This window comes from Siphateles boraxobius, unplaced genomic scaffold (assembly GCF_051911475.1).
Source record: "Siphateles boraxobius isolate OS27281-9 unplaced genomic scaffold, OSU_SipBor_1 103, whole genome shotgun sequence".
Classification (NCBI taxonomy): domain Eukaryota; kingdom Metazoa; phylum Chordata; class Actinopteri; order Cypriniformes; family Leuciscidae; genus Siphateles; species Siphateles boraxobius.
The window spans coordinates 1,584,166-1,604,974 of record NW_027508704.1 but is presented as its reverse complement, the minus strand read 5'-3'; the positions used below and the strand labels follow the sequence as shown (position 1 = coordinate 1,604,974).

General features: G+C 38.9%; 1 protein-coding gene across 2 annotated transcripts in view; it reads left to right on the top strand.

Moving 5' to 3' along the window:
* spag9b (sperm associated antigen 9b) overlaps positions 1 to 18,490 on the top strand; it is a 106,865-nt gene extending 88,375 nt beyond the window's left edge. For both annotated transcript variants that reach the window (XM_077245947.1, XM_077245938.1), the window contains 8 exons: positions 5,079 to 5,159; positions 5,253 to 5,320; positions 6,343 to 6,491; positions 7,658 to 7,829; positions 9,045 to 9,158; positions 9,845 to 10,021; positions 14,626 to 14,748; positions 17,251 to 18,490. In XM_077245947.1, coding sequence (XP_077102062.1) covers positions 5,079 to 5,159; positions 5,253 to 5,320; positions 6,343 to 6,491; positions 7,658 to 7,829; positions 9,045 to 9,158; positions 9,845 to 10,021; positions 14,626 to 14,748; positions 17,251 to 17,369 — 1,003 coding nt within the window. In that variant the 3' untranslated portion in view covers positions 17,370 to 18,490. The remainder of the gene's footprint in view (positions 1 to 5,078; positions 5,160 to 5,252; positions 5,321 to 6,342; positions 6,492 to 7,657; positions 7,830 to 9,044; positions 9,159 to 9,844; positions 10,022 to 14,625; positions 14,749 to 17,250) is intronic.
* The last annotated feature ends 2,319 nt before the right edge of the window (positions 18,491 to 20,809 follow it).

Sequence of the window (20,809 nt, the reverse complement as noted above, 5' to 3'; positions counted from 1 at the left end):
GGCATACAGCTCATGAAAACCCAAAATTCCTATCTCAAAAAATTAGCGTGAGAATCACGGCGCTGACGGTTTCATGCAATCGCCTGTGGGTCAGTACCGGAAACGGTGTCATCATCTCCATCCCTCTATCATTATGGAAAATAATGAACTTTATCACAATATGCTAGTTTTTTGAGAAGGACCTGTATATATATTAGTGCTGTCAGTTAAACGCGTTATTAACAGCGTTAAGGCAAACACATTTTAACGGCGCCAATTTTTTTATCGCGAGATTAACGCTCTTTTTGGCCTATCAAATTTTGTAGTTTTTTTCACATGCTGTTGCAACAACTAGTAACGTTAGAAAAACTACAACATCACACCGGATGGCTAGACCGGAAACAAAACAACAGGCACGCCGCACACACTTGTTTGGGCTTGCGCGCCGGCCAAAGAGTAGTAGGCTAACGTTACGTTTTGAGTGGATGGCACGAGGTGAGACGCCGATCTAGAGACGTGCACTCCCAACCCAATAGAGTGCGGCACGGGACTAGATTTGATGGCCGAGTACGAGCTCGTGCGGTAATGCACTCAGTCTGTGTGTGCGGGTACGGGAGAATAAAACGATTCGGGACTCCCGCAAACTAGAAATATCTATGAATAAAACATAAAAACTAATACATTTTTATTCATATGTTGCAGAAAAGCAACAAGAACAACTAAAACAAAATAGAAACGATTTACAGGCCAGAGTTGCTTTTTATAACATGTTTGCAGCGTTTAGCGATTTAGCCAATCACAGACATGCGTGTTGATTTCTTGAACGCAATGGCCAATCAGATGCATTTAAAATAGACTCCCCTCACCGCTCAAAACAGAGTTTTTGTTCATTGCTGAATTCTGTACGCTGGCAAATCCTCTAATTATAACAAACAAAGTTTATATATTATGAAAGATTCATTGTGCAGTCAGCTTCATTGATAATAACAGAGATGTGTGAGATTGCGATGAACTGATGTCAGCTTTTTAGGAATTATTAAGGGAGCGCACATTGCGCGCATTCAGTCATCCCAAACCATGCACGCAGTAGCTCCTTGCTTTTATATTATAACAGTGGTTTGTGTGTTAATGCTTTAATAACAAATAATTTATCAGGAGCATTTATGCTGATGTGTATGGTGGCGAGGCGAAAGTATTTGGAGGTTGCATTCAAAAAAAGAGTCTATTTGCGGGCGGGAGCGGGACAAAAATGTTGCCGGCGGGAGAAAGTAACATAGAAAGTAGTTGAGAACGTCAGTTATAACGACCCGCGTATTAAAAAATGGACGGGTTTAAATCGGGCTCATAATTACAGTTAATGTGTGATTTTTTTGGGCCGGATCTAAGCTCTACAATGGATGACTTCAGACAGAAGCACATGGATACCACAGCTAAGAACAAACTTACTGCCGATCCACTTTTCCATGTTGATAAGAGCATTAAAATGAGAAAAAATAATGGGACGAATAGAAATCAAGGAACATTTAGAATAGATAAAAATGTTGCGATTAATCGCGAGTTAACTATGGCATTAATGCGATTAATCGCGATTAAATATTGTAACCGTTTGACAGCACTAATATATATATATATATATATATATATATATACACTCACCTAAAGGATTATTAGGAACACCTGTTCAATTTCTCATTAATGCAATTATCTAGTCAACCAATCACATGGCAGTTGCTTCAATGCATTTAGGGGTGTGGTCCTGGTCAAGACAATCTCCTGAACTCCAAACTGAATGTCAGAATGGGAAAGAAAAGTGATTTAAGCAATTTTGAGCGTGGCATGGTTGTTGGTGCCATCGGGCCGGTCTGAGTATTTCACAATCTGCTCAGTTACTGGGATTTTCACGCACAACCATTTCTAGGGTTTACAAAGAATGGTGTGAAAAGGGAAAAACATCCAGTATGCGGCAGTCCTGTGGGCGAAAATGCCTTGTTGATGCTAGAGGTCAGAGGAGAATGGGCCGACTGATTCAAGCTGATAGAAGAGCAACTTTGACTGCTGCATACCTTGGTTGTAACGAGTGGTTATTTCAAAGCATTTGTGAAGCCACAACACGCACAACCTTAAGGCGGATGGGCTACAACAGCAGAAGACCCACCGGGTACCACTCATCTCCACTACAAATAGGAAAAAGAGGCTACAATTTGCAAGAGCTCACCAAAATTGGACAGTTGAAGACTGGAAAAATGTTGCCTGGTCTGATGAGTCTCGATTTTTGTCGAGACATTCAGATGGTAGAGTCAGAATTTGGCGTAAACAGAATGAGAACATGGATCCATCATGCCTTGTTACCACTGTGCAGGCTGGTGGTGGTGGTGTAATGGTGTGGGGGATGTTTTCTTGGCACACTTTAGGCCCCTTATGGCGCTTTTCCATTACCAGTACCAGCTCGACTCGACTCGCCTTGGCTCGCCTCGACTCGGCTCGCTTTTCGTTCCGTTTTCCATTGCAGAAAGTATCGCCACAAATAGTACCCGGTCGTCATAGCGACGCCTTTCGTTCCTCGTTGCCCCATCAAGCTCTCGCTGGATCCTCTCTTCGGCAACCAAACAAAGGAATGTCTGCACCTCCTCGTTTGACCACGGCGTATTCTTCCGAGTTTCCATAATAATAGTAGTAAGTTTAGTAACTATCTCTGGCTAAACTATTTAAAAAAGGCGGGGTTATTCTGGATACTCCATCTGGCGCGTGCAATGATGACGCAGTGAATAGTGACGATTATCTCTGACCAATCAGCAGTCGGCATTGTTTTCACGTCACATTTTAGTATCGCCTTAGCTCGCCTCAGCTCGCTTAGAACCTCGCCGGAGGTGGTACGAAAAAAAGTACCCGAAAGCAGGTACAGGTACAACTTTTACACAGTGGAAAACCAAACAAAGGCGAGTCGAGTCGAGCCGAGCCGAGCCAAGGCGAGCTGGTACTGTGTAGTGGAAAAGCGCCATTAGTGCCAATTGGGCATCGTTTAAATGCCACGGCCTACCTGAGCATTGTTTCTGACCTTGTCCATCCCTTAATGGCCACCATGTACCCATCCTCTGATGGCTACTTCCAGCAGGATACACACAAAGCTCGAATCATTTCAAATTGGTTTCTTGAACATGACAATGAGTTCACTGTACTAAAATGGCCCCCACAGTCACCAGATCTCAACCCAATAGAGCATCTTTGGGATGTGGTGGAACGGGAGCTTCGTGCCCTGGATGTGCATCCCACAAATCTCCATCAACTGCAAGATGCTATCCTATCAATATGGGCCAACATTTCTAAAGAATGCTTTCAGCACCTTGTTGAATCAATGCCATGTAGAATTAAGGCAGTTCTGTGGGGTCAAACACAGTATTAGTATGGTGTTCCTAATAATCCTTTAGGTGAGTGTATATACACGCACACACACATGTTTGTTTTTGTGATTTGTGAGGACATTCCATAGGCTTTTTATACTGGACAAACTGTATATTCTATGCCCTTACACTGCCCCTATCCCTAAACCTACCCATCAAACACACACACACACACACACACACACTGCCCCTATCCCTAAACCTACCCATCACACACACACACACACACACACACACACACACACACACACACACTGCCCCTATCCCTAAACCTACCCATCACACACACAGACACACACACTGCCCCTATCCCTAAACCTACCCATCACACACACACACACACACACACACACACACACACACACACACACACACACACACACACACACACACACACACACACACACACACACACACACACACTGCCCCTATCCCTAAACCTACCCATCACACACACAGACACACACACTGCCCCTATCCCTAAACCTACCCATCACACACACACACACACACACACACACACACACACACACACACACTGCCCCATCCCTAAACCTACCCATCATACACACACACACACATACACACACACTGCCACATCCCTAAACCTACCCATCACACACACACACACACACACACACACACACACACTGCCCCTATCCCTAAACCTACCCATCACACACACACACACACACACACACACACACACACACACACACACACACACACACACACACACACACACACTGCCCCTATCCCTAAACCTACCCATCACACACACACACACACACACACACTGCCCCATCCCTAAACCTACCCATCACACACACACACACACACACACACACACACACACACACACACACACACACACACACACACACTGCCCCATCCCTAAACCTACCCGTCATAGGAGACATTCTGCATTTTTACATTTTTAATAAAACACTGCTTAGTATGTTTTTAAAGCCATTTGAAATATGAGGACTCATGAAATGTCCTCATATTTCACGTTCAAGTTGTAATACCAGTGTAATACCCATGTCATTATACACATTTGTGTCCTCACAAATCACAAAAACAAACGCACACACACACACACACACACTGTACCTCTCCACATCCAGAATATGTGTTAGTGCAAAGCAATGAAAGTATGTTATTGGTAAAATAACATTCTATTGTTATTTCTTTAAATGATCAATTCTTTTTATTAAGTACAATTTTGCAATATTAGCAATGTATTATTTTATTTGTTTTGTTTTTATTTAGTACTACTACTAAAAGTATTATTATTTTATAGCCATATTGATATACAAGCTCAACTTTTTTGCCAAATAGTACAGCAAATCACAATCGTGGTTTATTTCAGAAAGTCCCCCAAAAAATCCTGCAATTGTTTAGCCCTATTTAAGGGTCCCTAAAAATATTCAGATTAATGGTTGATAAATATGCTTTTTTTCCCAATTACTCTCAATTTCTCCCTAAAATATTGAATCGGTTAGTTATGGCTCTAATGCAAGTAAAACTTACACTCAAGCTCAGTTCAAAAAATCGTTCCGAATGATTCGTCAGTGAATCGATCAGAATCAAAAATGATTTTTAAAGGCCCTTATCCAGTAATAGCAAACAGCCGAGAAGGTCGTGTGAGTGCATTGACTGAGAACTGAGATGTATTGAGTGTTTTCTGCTCTGTTTCAGCGTCTATGTTCACTCTTCTGTAGCGCAGTGGAGAAAGTGCCTTCACTCCATCAAGCTGAAGGATTCAGTCTTGGGGATTGTGTAAGGAAACCGTCATCATCTGGATTCATTTACATGGTTATAAACTCTAGATGCATTAATATACATTATTATTTCTGGTTTCCCTCTGTGAAGTCACGTGAAAGGACGTGTTCTGGTGGCCTTGGCTGATGGCACGCTTGCAATCTTCCACAGAGGTGTTGGTAAGACTACTTTTTTAAATAAAACTAATGCAGATTTGAATTACCATCAGTAAAACATGATAACATTTGCTTTCACTCATACTACATATACAGTAGTGTTCAAAAGTGGTGATGTAAGGAGGGGGAGACCCTAAAAGTTTAATAGAAACATCAAAATATGAGGAAAAAAAAATCTAAATATAAGGGAAGAACAAAACCGTAAAATAAGGTGTTTATCTTGCAACATTATTTGGCAAAAAATGCATCTTTTGGGATCTTACTTTGCAATAAAATGCATAGAAAAAGAAAGCTCACTGGAAAAAACATACACTTGACTTCAACATAATCAGGGGTGAGCGGAAAAATCAATTCATATATGAATCGCAATTCAATCTTCTACCGATTCACAAATTTCAAAAATCGATTTTTCTAAAGTGTTACACTTCTTTAACTTTGCAGTGCTACTTAAAGTTATCTTTATTTTACCTCTAGCCTTGCTTTATTACAGAAGACTGTGTATAATGATTGCATTCAGCTTAAATGGCATTTTTTTATAATATTGGGTTGACTAAAATGGGAAGAAAAACTAAATAAATTTCAAGGTTCACATTTAATTTTTAAATCTGTAGGATTTTTATGTCTCCTATTAAACTCTTTACCGCAGTCAAATTAGAAAAATAACATAAAACACCAAACTACAATAAAATCTATGCACATATCGAATCGAAATCTGATTCAAAATCGAGAATAAATTTTTAATCGAATTGTGACCAAGAATTTATTTCAACCGAATAATGAGGATTCCCAGCCCTAGTTATTAATATGTATTGGTTCCCTCTTGTTTTTGCACGCATTTACAATTTCTGGCCAAAATGATGTCACACAATTTGTCATGTTTCATTGCGTTATTATCAACAATAAAGCAACTGATTCCATGCACAACTTGTAAATCTTTAATGATATTTGAATAAAGGGTAGGCCTGACATTATAATGTCCACCATACCTGAAGAAACTCTCTTTTAATGATGGATCTGTGTTACAGATGGCCAATGGGATTTGAGCAACTATCACCTGTTGGATCTGGGCCGTCCGCATCACTCGATCCGCTGTATGACTGTAGTGCATGACAAGGTCTGGTGTGGATACAGGAACAAGATCTTTGTGGTTCAACCTAAAGCCATGAAGATAGAGGTATGATCTCTGGCACTGAATACATCTCTAAGGGTTTTGAAAGAAATTAATACTTGTATTCAGCAAGAATGCATTAAACTTATCAAAAGAATCATCAGCACAACTGTTTTAAACACTGATAATAATCATAAATGTTTCTTGAGCATCAGATCATCATATTATAGTGATTTCTGAAGGATCATGTGACACTGAAGACTGGAGTAATGATGCTGAAAATACAGCTTTGATCACAGGAATAAATTACACTTTACTATATATTCACATAGAAAACTGCTGTTTTACATTCTAATAATATTTACCTGTATTTTTGATTAAATAAATGCAGCTTTGGTAAACAAAAGATACTTTTTTTTTTTTTAAACAAAAAAAAAATCTTGCCGACACCAAACTTTTAAATTATACTGTGAATATATTATGATTATTATTAAAGCATGTTTTTTAAAATCTATATTTTTATGTTTCAAAATGAGAACGTTCTATGGCTTCATGTTTACGATTCAAAATGCAAATTATAAAACGTTTCCAACTGGATGAGCTACATTTGAAGCCAGGGTAAAATGTCAATTAGTGTCTAATTCATTTCTATTAATCCAGTTCAAGTCGGCATGAAAGTAAGTTGCGCTGGTCTTTTCTTCCCTATATTATGACGTATATCCGAGTGAAACTCTTCAGGAACAAGAACAAATGTGGGCGGGGCTTGATTGTGTCTATGGGGAATTGATTGGATGGTTGTGGTTTGCTATTGGCTGATGTCATGTGAGTGACAGGTTATAGCCCCGCCCACATCATCAGAGAAGAGATGCTGCAAGAGGAACTTATTCTGATTCAAGATTATTAACACAATGATGATGTGCAGCGATAAATCATTTACAATAAACAATGCAAAACAAGCAGAATTGTCAATTTTAATTTCATGAGTTAAATGGACTAGAGTGACTATAATGAACTATATTAATTAGAGGAAGATTTGTTTGTAATTTTTAATACTTTTCGGTGGCTTTTATCATAATACAGTGTTTGAGGGCGGGGCAAATCAAGCCAATCAAGATCACAGGCTGACATTATGCTAATTAGTTACAAACACTCTGTCGCCTGAGTCCATGAAAACCCCTTGCATGTGATTAAATCAGCGTAACACAATGCCTTATTTCTTCCCTTATGAATAGAAATCGTTCGACGCCCATCCCCGTAAGGAGAGTCAGGTGAGACAGCTGGCGTGGGACGGAGACGGCATCTGGGTGTCTATACGCCTGGACTCGACCCTCAGACTGTTCCACGCACACACACACCAGCATCTGCAGGACGTCGACATCGAGCCCTACGTCAGCAAGATGCTGGGTGAGGCTCCATTACTAAAGAATTAAAGAGATCATGCAAATGATCTCATCTTTACTCACACTGACTCATGTCATTCCAAACCCATAAGACTAATGAAGATATTTTAAGCCCTTGTGCGACCTTATGTTTTGTTTTTGATGATTTTACCTGTTAATTCAATTCACATTTATTTGTGTAGCGCTTTTCACAATACACATCGTTTCAAAGCAGCTTTACAGAAAATGCATGAATCCAAATTACAATTACAATGATCGGTTAATGCCAGCTGCATACATTTTGTCACAGGTGTGTATTTTTATTGGAATTTTACTATTTCACCCCCATTTCCTTTAATAAATCTATTTTGCATTAGAGAAACTGAATTTTTTCACTTAGGAGCTTAAGGACAAAAATCTCCCCATTTAAACAGCATAATTTTATAGTTAAACGGCCCTGGGATTAAAAATTGCAATCTTTGTTAAGACTTTCAATCTGTTGGCAAGGCTCCAAAATGTACATTTTTACCATTTTTTTACCAGATGGTGCCATTTTCTCAGGTTCGGCCTTTAAAGAAAATAAATTATGCGTGTGTGTGTGTGTGTGTGTTGGTATGGACATCAGAGTGTGGTTTGTATGAGTGTAATAAAAAATTGTGTGTGCAATATTTGAGAGAGAAAAACTAAAATGCAATCACTGTGTGACTAGTGGAGTTTTACTGGCATCTAATGGGGAAAATATGTTACTGCGCCCAAACAAAATCTTTTTTGAGATATCAACTTCAAATTTGGAACGCAACTTGTTTAGATTTATGGCTTTGGTTTTCTAGCAGTTTTAGAGTTCAACATGTTTCATAAAATATATATTTTATATAAAATAATGTTCATAAATAAATTTCACACACTTAAACCTCTATAACTTAACTTAAAACCTAACTCTAAACTTTTTTTTTTCTTCAACAATAATCTGCCTAGTGTCTTTTCTTTAAAAAGAGACCACATTTAAGTATGTGCTCCCAAGCCTCATTTTTTTTTTTTTTTGACATGGACATTTTTTTCCACTATGGACCTATGTTGTAACTTTTTTTTAATTGACGCACACGGGTTAAATTGTTCACCTAAATCTCTGATGCTTCATAACATGGGTTTGGATCAACATGAGGCAGAGTAAATGATGAGAGAATTTGAATTTTTGTCTATTCATGCCGTTTAAATGTCTGATGTTATATGTGTGTTTTAGGCACCGGTAAACTGGGCTTTTCTTTTGTGAGAATCACGGCGCTGATGGTTTCATGCAATCGCCTGTGGGTCGGTACCGGAAACGGCGTCATCATCTCCATCCCTCTATCTGAGAGTGAGTGCGTCAGCCAATCATGTCATCCACTGTTATTCAGACTCCTTCAACATTTCTCACATTATCACAGTTTATTCGCTATAGTTTAGAAAATGGTAATAAAATCTGACAAGAACTCAGTTGATTTTTCACTGGTTTTGTCCGTCCTTCTGTTAGACTCTCACACATGAATTATGTTGAATATCTGTCAGCTGTTAAATTTAACTACACAATTAGATAATACCAGTTTAGCTCAACCAATCACCAAGCAATGCTTCATGTTGTTCAGTCTGTGCTGTAAAAAGGTGCATTAGCAATTAAAGAAAAAACACTTCAGCAAAACATGATCAGCTCAAAGTTTCCCAATCATTTTTGGTCCTAAATTTTAATGGTAGTCACTGTATGAAGAATTTTTGGGTATAATATGTCCTTATTTTGCTCTCCTCACTTACATAAATTAACTATAGTGTCCTGCACACACTAGTACAAAATTATCAAAAATGATATCATGTGTCTGAACCATTTTTGGTTTGACTGTACATGTCAACTTATTCTACTAACCCGAAACCTAACGGTCTACTAATACTCTAATGAGAGTTAGTTGTATTATAGTTAATAGAATGTCTAAAGTGGACCATTGAAATAAAGTGCAACCTCAGGGACCAAAAGTTTGACATTTTAACATGTGCTTTTTATTCCTAAAACAGGAAGTAAAGATACGTCAGCGTCGTCGAATCGTCCAGGCGGTGCGATCCGAGTCTACGGAGACGAGAGCAGTGATAAAGTGACGGCGGGCACGTTTGTGCCCTTCTGCTCGATGGCACACGCACAACTGTGTTTCCACGGGCACAGAGACGCCGTCAAGTTCTTCACCGCAGTCCCAGGTACAAGACTTCACCAAACAATAGCCACAGGTTGTCAATTTAACGGCAACACTTAACAATAAGGTTCATTAGTTAAAGCTGCAGTGTGTAAGTTTTAGAGGCATCTAGTGGTGAGGTTGTGTATTGCACCCAACAGAAGTTACCCGTGGTGTATGTAGACAGAAGCGGCTCATTCTACGGTAATAAATACATAACGGTTCATTATGTAAGACCTTTATACACCACTGAAAACATAGTTATGTATATGATATTGCATTTCTGTTAACAGATCCTCCTAAATATTACACAATGCACCTTTAACATTAGTTAATGTATAAACTAACATGAACTAACTATGAGCAATACATTTGTTACAGTATTTGTTCACTTTTGTTAATGTTAGTTAATAAAAATACAGCCGTTCATTGTTTGTTCATGTTATTTCACAGTAGGGCTGAAACAATTAATCGATTTAATCGATTAAAATCGATTATTAAAATAGTTGTCAACTAATTTAGTCATCGATTAGTTGCTAAATAACTTTTATTTGCCGTAAGCGGCTCATTTCGTAAACATTTTAAATCTGCGGTGACCAAAGTGTGTAATGAGTCACCGGAGGTTTTACTCAGCCAGTACAGCAGGAGAAGTAGCGAATAGCCAATAGCTGGCCTCGTTTTATGTCACGTGCTTCCCGCACAGCGGCTCTGCGTCTCTGCAGTATTCAGCGAGACAGCGGAGGCAGTGGAGTAAGCTCGAGAAAGAGAGAAAAAAGCGGAAGATAAAACTAATCGAACGAATAAACCAACAAATATATAAATGAATGAATGAAATAAATAGATGTTCAGCTTCTCATCTGCGGTGATGCGTGTTGCAGTAGCGCCGTCATATCTGGCTATAAAATTACATATAGCCTATATAACACGCTCTCACATGTTGTTGTTTTTTAGCATTTTTGGGAGGAGTAAAATTTACATGTGGTTTCAACAACCAGATGCATTTACACTTGTCCAGTTTGGTCTGGAATGAGTGTCAGATCTCCTCCTGAAGTGGTTTGATCAGATTCAAATCCGTCTCGAATGCGATTCGGAGGGCATTTACACCTGGTCTTTTCACAATCAGATCGCTATCCGGTCTGAGAAAACAATGCTACTGTGTAAACAGCTTTGTTTACTAACTTCGGGACAGTCAGACTAGATCTATTGTGTCTCGAGCATCAGTTGCGCAATCAGTTCGCTCGCAACATAAGTTATGGATTAAAATAGCGCTACCAAAGAAATTAAAACGCTGTTTACAAAGTGAAGCACCAAATATAAAGGCAGTTAATAACAGCAGCAGTAAAAGATTGTTTTTTAGTCACTGTAGTCAGTTGTTTTCAGCGAACGCTTGTGCACTAATGCATCATTTTTCCTGTCCTTTACTCAAGCCTGTTAGCTTGCTGCGTACCTCCATTTAGAGCTTTAATCGGGCCTTAAAAGTTAGGCCCGACAAGGCCCGAGCCCGACGGAATTCGGCCCGAGCCCGACAAGTACAATTTGATTGATAGCTTTTTAAAAGCCCGAACCCGTTTACAGCCCGACATTATTCAAATGTGCGCACGCACACAGCTCTTTTGCCTTTTGTCAAGTCAAGTCAAGAATGAGTCATTTTATTTATACATTTTTAACATCATTTATTTATGACTAAGGTATAGGGAATTTGGAAGGAACAAAGAAATAAAATAAGTCCTCGGTAACATCTCAGGCTCAGCATATGCCGCATACACACATAGCCTATAAATAGGCCTACGTGCCTATAAAAATTAGTCTTTCTTAAAAAATTAAATCAAGATAAATTCTAAACTAAGATTTGTACTTGGCAATAACGAAATAAAACGAAAAGTTTCATAAAATTGAGATTATGCCTAAGACAAACGAAAACGGGACTTGCTTGAGGCCGACTCTCTCCACAATAAAGCGTCTTTATAGGAGACTTTCTTAACAAATTAAATTAAGATCAATTCTAAATTAAGATGCGTGTTTGGCAATAACAAAATTAAGATAAAGATGCAGGCTTTGCTTCTCTCTCCACGATCCGCGGCCACAAAAAATGCGACGGTGAACAGCAGCTGAAATTTAATAAAAGAATAATGCCAACATTAGCCTGTAGCCTATGCTCTGCTGTATGTATACATTATGGATTATGGATTATGCATTTAAGACTAAATTAATATTTAGTTATAATTTGAAAAACCTTTACTCACCAAGATTAGGCTACATGTTTTTGTGGAGGAAAATTATTGAATCCACTGTAGATGGCTTCAGCGCGGTCCTGCGCTCACTGATGGTGCGTCCAGCAGCACTGAACACCCTTTCACTGCTGCTGCTACTGGCCGGGATGCATAGTACTGATCTGGCTAATTTTGCAAGTTTTGGGTAGGATGGATTGTTGGCCTTCCACCAGCCAAGAACATCCATTTCATTTCCCATGACAGCAGCCATTTCAATGTAGCGAGTGACCTCGTCATCTTCCCACTCAGCTTGCCTTACATTTTCCCACTCCGCAAAATTCGCCCTTTTTGCCAGGGGACTGTCACTGGGTTCGACTCCGGAGAGCTCTGGTTCTCGAATCTCCACATCTGGTGCACCTGCAGCCATGGCTTGCAGAAGAGTGCGGACATGAGCATGTACGGCATTCCTGTCTGAATGTGATAACATTCTCAGCTGATTAAATTTTGGCCAGAGGAATGTTGCGATCTTGTGAAGGTCCTGTATGATCACTTTACGCGCGAGCCAGTCTTCGTGCCGTTTACGCACGACAGCTTGCTGAGGGGAGTCCAGGACATTGGGCTGACAGTGGCGTTTCAGTTTCTCACTCCAGAGACACACACTATTAAGTGTTGGATACTTGTCTCCCTCAAGTTCCCGCTGTGCTTCATAGAACGGCTTCAGAAAGTTTATCAAAAAGTCCAGTGTGTCTGGTGCTATTTTCTCAATGCGCGCGCTGCGCTCTCTCCTCGCGCCTCCAGCTTTTCATGGAGCTCATGATAAATGGCCTGTATAGAAGTCAGTGTGAGGTACACCGTACTGAACCGAGTGTCTCCCATTTGCAGCAATGTTGTTGACAGTTGTGCAGCCAACCCCGACTGTTTAACGTACCTCACTAGTGATTTAGCAGCCGAAATGGTATCTCCTATGTCCGGAGCACCGTCGGCTTTGGATAACTCGGCAATGTCGAGTCCATGGCGCAGTACCGTATTGATGAGATGGTCAATGCAGTCCAATCTCTGGTATGGCCGCAGAGCTAATTTAATGTTTGCCCCCTCATCGGTCACCCAAACAATTTTGCTGAGAGAGGAAGCGTCAAGGCCAAACTTTGTCACCAGTAGTTTCAGTATCTCCCGTCTGATATTTTCTCCCGTCTTTGCCTCTTCCAAAGGGAACATTGTAGTTGTCAGGGTTTTATTCACCAGTTCCATATCCTCATTTATGAAATGGCATGTGATTGTCAAATAACTAATCTTCCGATAATCCTCTGTCCACATGTCCGTGGTCATTGCGACTGTGCCATCATTTAACAAAGTCTTAAGTTTCTGCACTAAAGCTTCCCTCTTTTCTTCTGCCATGTCAGTGCACCTCTTCGCAACTGTCACATGGCTGGGAATAACAGAATTTACGGGAACCCTCCCATATGCAGCCCCGACATTAATTAGTTCTTGCGCCAGCTCTTCAAACCCCTTACCATTTACGATATTAAAAGGCCTAATGTCTTTACAGCAAAAGCTTACACACTTCTCCGTCACCGTTTGTTTCACCTTTGCAGGGATGGGTTTTGATGCTGTAACAAACGACGTGATTGTAGTTTGATCCTGGGCACTGGCAGGTGTTGAACAGCTTCGATCAACATGCCTTTTCAGCGACGAATTCCCTGTCGTTTTGCTGTCGACGGGACCCGACGGGTTCGGGCAAAGATCTTCAGCTCTACCTCCATTTCGTTCTCTTTTTATAGCATTTGTCTACTATTAAGTTTTAATTGTTTTTCAAACGCAATCTACTGCGGCTCTACTACGTTCTCATGCTTGTTTTCAGTCTTTCTATATTTAATTTATCAATATATTAAGGTTTAAAATGTAAAAAATAAACATTATATTAGTAATGTATGTGTGTATGTGCGGCTTTTGCACTTTTTAAAGTAAACTTTTACACATATATACACTGATTTAGGGTTTTATTTAGTTATAATAAACAATCAATCAAATTAAATTTTCTAAAAACTTTTATCCGATTAATCGATTATCGAAATAATCGTTAGTTGCAGCCCTAGTTCACAGTGCATTAAATGATGTTAACAAAATTTTAATACTGTTAACAAGATTTTAATAAAGTATTAGTAAATGCTGAAATTAACATTAACAAATGCTTTATAAGTGCAGTTCATTATTACTTCATGCTAACTAATGTAGTTAAGTAATGTTAACTTTATTGTAAAGTGTTACCAATTTAACTGAGACTGAAATGAAAGTTTTAAGTAGTTTTACTATATCGAATCAAAATTTGATTCAGAATCAAGAATCATGACTCCTAGAATCGAATCGCGAGACTCCAGTCGACTCCCGCCCCTAGTGAAGTGGTGTTTTTGCTGTTTTGCAGGTCAGGTGGTTTCGTCCACAGGCTCGGGTGTCGAGGCGAGCGCTGACGAGTCTCCCACACCCGATCTGATCAGATCTGTGCTGGTCATGAGCGGAGGAGAGGGGTACATCGACTTCAGGATGGGTGAGTCGCATCACTGATGATTACACAACATTCACCGTTCCGTTTCGATTCACAAGCTTGTGATTTGATTCAGTTCCGATATGGATATATACAGGGTTTGAAATTAACTTTTTCACTCATCGGTCAATTTGGCTACTCAATATTTAAGTTACCGGGTATTCAGAAATTCTACTAGCAAAATAAAAAAGAAATTAACCAGATTAACTACGTCACAGCTGTATGTATATATATATATATATATATAAAATGTATGAAATCCAAATTTTACGTCAATGTCTTTTCTGTTCACCAAATGCTTTTTAATCTTTTGCTTCAATGCAAATGAACAAGTGTGCTGTTATTTTGTTGCGTAATGAAGTATGTGTTCAAGTAAGCCAGATATGAGCAGATTCTGTGCAATACGCTGTATTTAATATATCATCATGATCATTATTTGCGCTAAATCTGCACATATTTGGCAACATGAACTTCCCCAGCAAAAGGAGTAAAGATAATAAGTAACACACCTCATGATTTAACAGATTATTTATATATATATATATATATATATATATATATATATATAATAAATAATCATGTACAGAACATGTCAGTTTTTTTGCAAGGAAAAAAATCTTTGCTGGTACATTACTAATATTAACTGATTAGGCAAAAATATAGGAATATGTAATGTAGTGCATAAATGATCATAACACTCCTCTAGAGTTATTTCTCTATCTGACTATTGAGTTTCTGGTCGTTGAATGGCTTTTCTGAGGTAAATGTGGCATTACATGATATTGTTGCCAAGTTGTTTTATTGACGGTTAAACACTGATTGATGGATTATGATTGATGATGATTTCAGGAAGTTGTTCTGTTTCTTTCATCATTCCTTCTGATGTTCATTGATGTTTATTTGCTGCTGTAACTAGTAGTGAAGAAGAAGAGATGATCGGTTCATCTGAGGCGCTACAGCTATCATTTATTGACAAAATTTCCTAATAAAATAATAATTTGAAAACACAAAGATTGTTGAATGACAGGCACTACAAACCATGTTCATTCCTCAATTGAAAACAGCAACTTGGGATCGATTTTTGGTATTTAAAGGCCTGGTTGATTATGATTTCACTTTTCTAACTTGAGTTAGTGTGTAATGTTGCTGTTTGAGCATAAACAACATCTGCAAAGTTACGACACTCACAGTTCAAAGCAAAGGGAGATATTTGCTTTTACAGAAATCGTTTTTTAAGGACTACAACAAACCGCTGGTAAGAACTACACGAGCTTCTTCACGGGTTAGTGACATCTTTGTCTGACTCCGGTTTGAACTAGAGGCTGACATTTTTTCGGGAATCCCACGGGTCACGGGATTCCCGTGGGATTCCTGCAGGATGGGAGTCATCTTTGCTATCAATCACGGGATTTGGACGGTACAGGATAAATGGTTAACGGGAGCAGACGGGAGCGGGAATCAACCAAAAGCAAAGACGACAAAAAAAGAAAAAAGTAAATGCATCATTTTGTAGTTTCCTTTTAATACGCCTACAATGTAACACAATTAAAAATTAACTACACGACCCAGCCGTCCCAGAAGGCATCAGTGCTTTTTGTCACGGCTTACCGCCGAAATTCAAAGAGCAGTGATGGAGGGAGCTAACAGCCGCGGAGAAGTCGATGTGGCAAAAAATGATTTACAGCGCAAAGTCAGAAGTAATGACATGTCTATTAAGTTCACAGAACTGGTCGGAAAGTCTGAAATATTAATTAAGTTTATGAGAGTAGAATGTGACGGTGATAGCACAATGTACGCTGCTTGTAAGACATGCTTAGTCTTAGTCAAGTACGCAAGTGATTCAGACGAGCGGTCTGAAGAAGCACACTTGCAAGGCAAATTCGGGAAAGAATCAGGCAAGCATCGCTTCGTTCATCAAGCGAAAATTGCCGTATATGGGAGCGGTACAGGAGCGGGAGTCAGTTTAAACAGGAGCGGGATGGGATTGGGAGTCAATTTACCAGGAGCGGGATGGGATGGGATTATTTTTTAAACTTTGGTCTGGGAGTGGGACGGGACAAGATTTCTTTCTATGGGAGTGGGACGGGACAGGAGTGAAAATCCACTCCCGTGTCATCCTCTAGTTTGAACACAAAAGGCTAAAGGGTTTTTAAATTTTCAGTGCATGTGTGTGTGTGTGTGAGAGGTAAAAGGACTCGAGCTCTTGAAGCTCCGCCCCCTGTGCCGGGAGCAGCAGCTCATTTGCATTTAAAGGGACACACAAAAATGGCAGGTTTTTGCTCACACTCAAAAAGGGACACATTTAACATGCTATAACAAAATTTAGCTAAAACTTCACATACATACTCTGGGGACATCAGAGACTTATTTTGAAACTTGTGAAAAGGGTATTATAGGAAACTATAACTATAAATTTATATTTTCAACCCCAGCTCCACTGATATTACTGGAAATGAAAGCCTGATTACTAACACTTTTCTTCTCTCTGTGTCTTTCAAATCGTAGGGGATGAAGGAGGAGACACAGAAAATCTGGATGAACCCACACTCAAACTACAGCCCTTTCTGGCCAAAGCTGAGCGCAGTCACCTGATCGTGTGGCAGGTCATGGCCAATGAGGAGTGACGTCATCTGATCATGTGACAGGTCATGGCCAATGAGGAGGGAACCTTTCTCACTCAGTTCTGCTTTCAGATGTTTTAAGCATTGGCTTATAGTATTTCTCTCATGCAAATCATGATTATCGGCGGTTCGGTGTGTTTTCTGAGGCGAAAGCGCAACTGACCACAATGCACTGCATAATTGAGGTTTCGTGTTGGGTGTAAACGGTTTTGTTTGTGGGAAGAAAAGGTTTCACAGATTGAAAGCACTATGAGCTCTAAAGCAATATCCTCATATGAATGTCACCAAAGGACACAGAAAAGTAGATTTTATAGTCCATGAATGGACAAATAAGCATCTAAAGAAGATTTTCTCACTGCGATCATGTCAAAAACTTTACGTTGTGCTCGTCCGCCTTCTTTTTTAACACTAGAGCAGTTTTTGCAGGAAAGCGATGTGTAGATAAACGAGCAGAGACAAAGGCATATTTTTATGAGACTTTTGTACGCGTCTTTTAGACTGTAATCTGCTGATTCTGCTGGGTTTGTCCTCGCGCAAACTACCCATTGCAGTATTTATTTCTACGAACAAGCATTTGCAGTTCAGAATGTAACTCTGTACATTGAATATAAATATATAAAAATACAAATATGTATATGAAACGTAGACTGCTTGATTTTAGTCTTTTTTTAAACGTGATTGATGATGTAAATCAGGTGGATTGATCGAGTGTGGATGGATCAATCTTAACACGCTACAGAAATGTACCTTCAATGATCTATGCACTATTTTTTTTAAAGACTGCAGGGGTGCGTGTGTGTGTACGTGTGCATGTGTGTGTTGTGTTTAGATGAGTGTGTTTGTGCAACAGGAAGAGTGAACCGTCCCATGATGACATCATCGTTACCCAGAGTCCCATTAATATGTCCATCCTTCTCATCTTAGCCTTAATCTATTAAACTGACATTTTTGGGGAACTTGCTGTGTTTTACTGTTGTTGTTGTTATTATTATTATTATTATTATTATAATGTGCAATTTACAGGATGATTTATAGATGCACATAAAATGTAGATCAAGATTGTCCTTTACTGAGAAGAAACCATAAAGCAATTCATAAATAAAGGAAAGCAAACATCAAGTAAATCATTACGGTTTGTTCATTGCATCTGATGGCCAATAAGTCACTGCATAACATGCAAAAAAAAAAAAAAAAAAATTATATATATATATATATTTGGACACTTAATGTCTGGATTTCATTGCATTAGAAAAGAAAAAAGGTTCTAAAACGAAGTCTAGCATTCTTGACTCAATTTTAAAGTCATTTGTGTTAGAAATGTTCTTTGTTCATAGAAATAATTTTTGTAATTTCGGATCCGGAAACAAAGCCAATTGAGTTTTGGGATGAATCAGTTGAGTGAATGATTCAAATGTTTCGTTCACACTTGCATAAGGACGTAACCTGCAGAAAGAATCAAATATGGCTCAGAAAAGTGAAATTAGTTCGGAACAAATATCTCTAGCATTGTTTGCAGACGCCTGTTGGTTTGAGATTTCGTTATACAATGTCGTTCCACAACACATTAAACCAGTTGTTATGTATTACAGGTTCTCTAAAATGTTTAAATATGAAAATGAAGCATTATCTAATTAAATATGCACCTATTTGTATACATTTCCAGAAGGGAAATCTGAACATTGGGTAAAGCCAGGTTCATAATTATTTTTTGATTTTGCTGACAAATTAGAGTTAAAGGTTCTCTTTTAACACTCAATAAATTAATAAAATCCTATTTTTAGAAATTAAATGTAATATAAATCAGGCAAATGATATATGAACAAGCCTTCAGAATATATAGATATGAATCAAACAAAAGTTTGGTGTGTGTGAAGCTGCTGAAGTGGAGATTTCTGACTATAACTCGTCGCCTCTAAAGAGATGCAGTGATATTGAGATTTACAGACGAAAATATGCAACGTGTAATAAAATACACACTTGTATGTATATTTTTTGAAAGCAAAGCAGACCTCAAAACTGACCATTGATTTGCCTGTAGTGTCGAAATATATTCTACAGTATTGGAGCAAAACCTTTCATCAAAGTTATACATGAATTTTGAACAAAACCATCTTAGGACAGTTTTTTGATCCACTTCAGATGTTGACTACTGTAGTTCCTCCAATATGAGCCAGTTGATGAGCTGTGTGTCACACACACACTCAGTGTTGTTTGAGTGTGTTTTTTCACGTGTGTGTGTGTGTGTGTGTGTGTGTGTGTGTGTGTGTGTGTGTGTGTTTCTGGCCGCAGGAGGGCAGCAGAGAGTCACTGAATTACTGCCTTTCAAATGACATTCAGTGAGGAAGAGCTGCTCCTCCCCCTTCTGCGATTGGCTGATGGCTGAGTACAAACAGTACATGTTCTGACACACACACACACACACACACACTATTGAACTTCTGAATCAGCACTGAGGCATTCAGTGACTGTGAGGGAAGCTCTGAACTCAACTGATCTAGTACTTATGAGGCGTTTAACTTGCAACCTTCACGATAATCATCTAATTTTTTCTTCAAGTTTGATTAAAATCAGTTGCATAAAAAGGTGGATCAGTCTCATTTGAAGCAGGAGAGACTGATTACCTTTGGTCAAACTAGTTTTTAAAGTAGCAGTGAAATCAAAATCAAATCTTTTAATGTTGTTTATATGTCTGTGTGGTGTTTTTAATATGTTTAAAGACAAACCATGTGTAAATTCATAAGTCGAGTATTTTCTGCTTAAAACTGCAGTGAAACCAAGACAGTCTTAAAAACACGGTTTGAAATCGCTGGTGTTTCTGACGTCACAAACCAGTGTTGTAGTCGAGACCAGCTCACTCGAGTCCGAGTTCAGAGAGGTTGGATTACCTAATTTACTTTTATTTACTTAGAGTGATAATAATTTTTAAACCAATCTCACTCTAAGTTAAAGGCCACATTGTAGGCGGTGTTAAGGTAATTTTATTACAATTATGACTGGTCACTTGTCAGTATTAAGTGCTCTTGTCCACACAACATCATTGTACCACTATATACATCCACATAACATTTCTAGTACACATAACATTACTGTACCACATCATATAGTATTCATTTTATTATTTGGTTTTCTCTAAAAGTAGTCCCTACACCGAACTAACTACGCATTAGCTGTCAAAATGCTAACAAATTTTGAGTTCTTACTCTTACCTTTCTTTGTGCTTTCGCTCCACATGACGGTGAAAATTAGAAGTTGTTCCCTTTGCTTCGGTAATTGAAGTACCGCAGAATGCACATGTCGCAGAGTGTTTGCTTTTTAAAGTCTTCCTGCATATGAATTCTACTTTGTGGCTCTTATATGCAAAGGGAATAATGGATGATTTATCAGACATGTTCAACACATAGTTGAGCTAGAGGCTCATCCTGACGTGACCCGAGTCCTGCTGC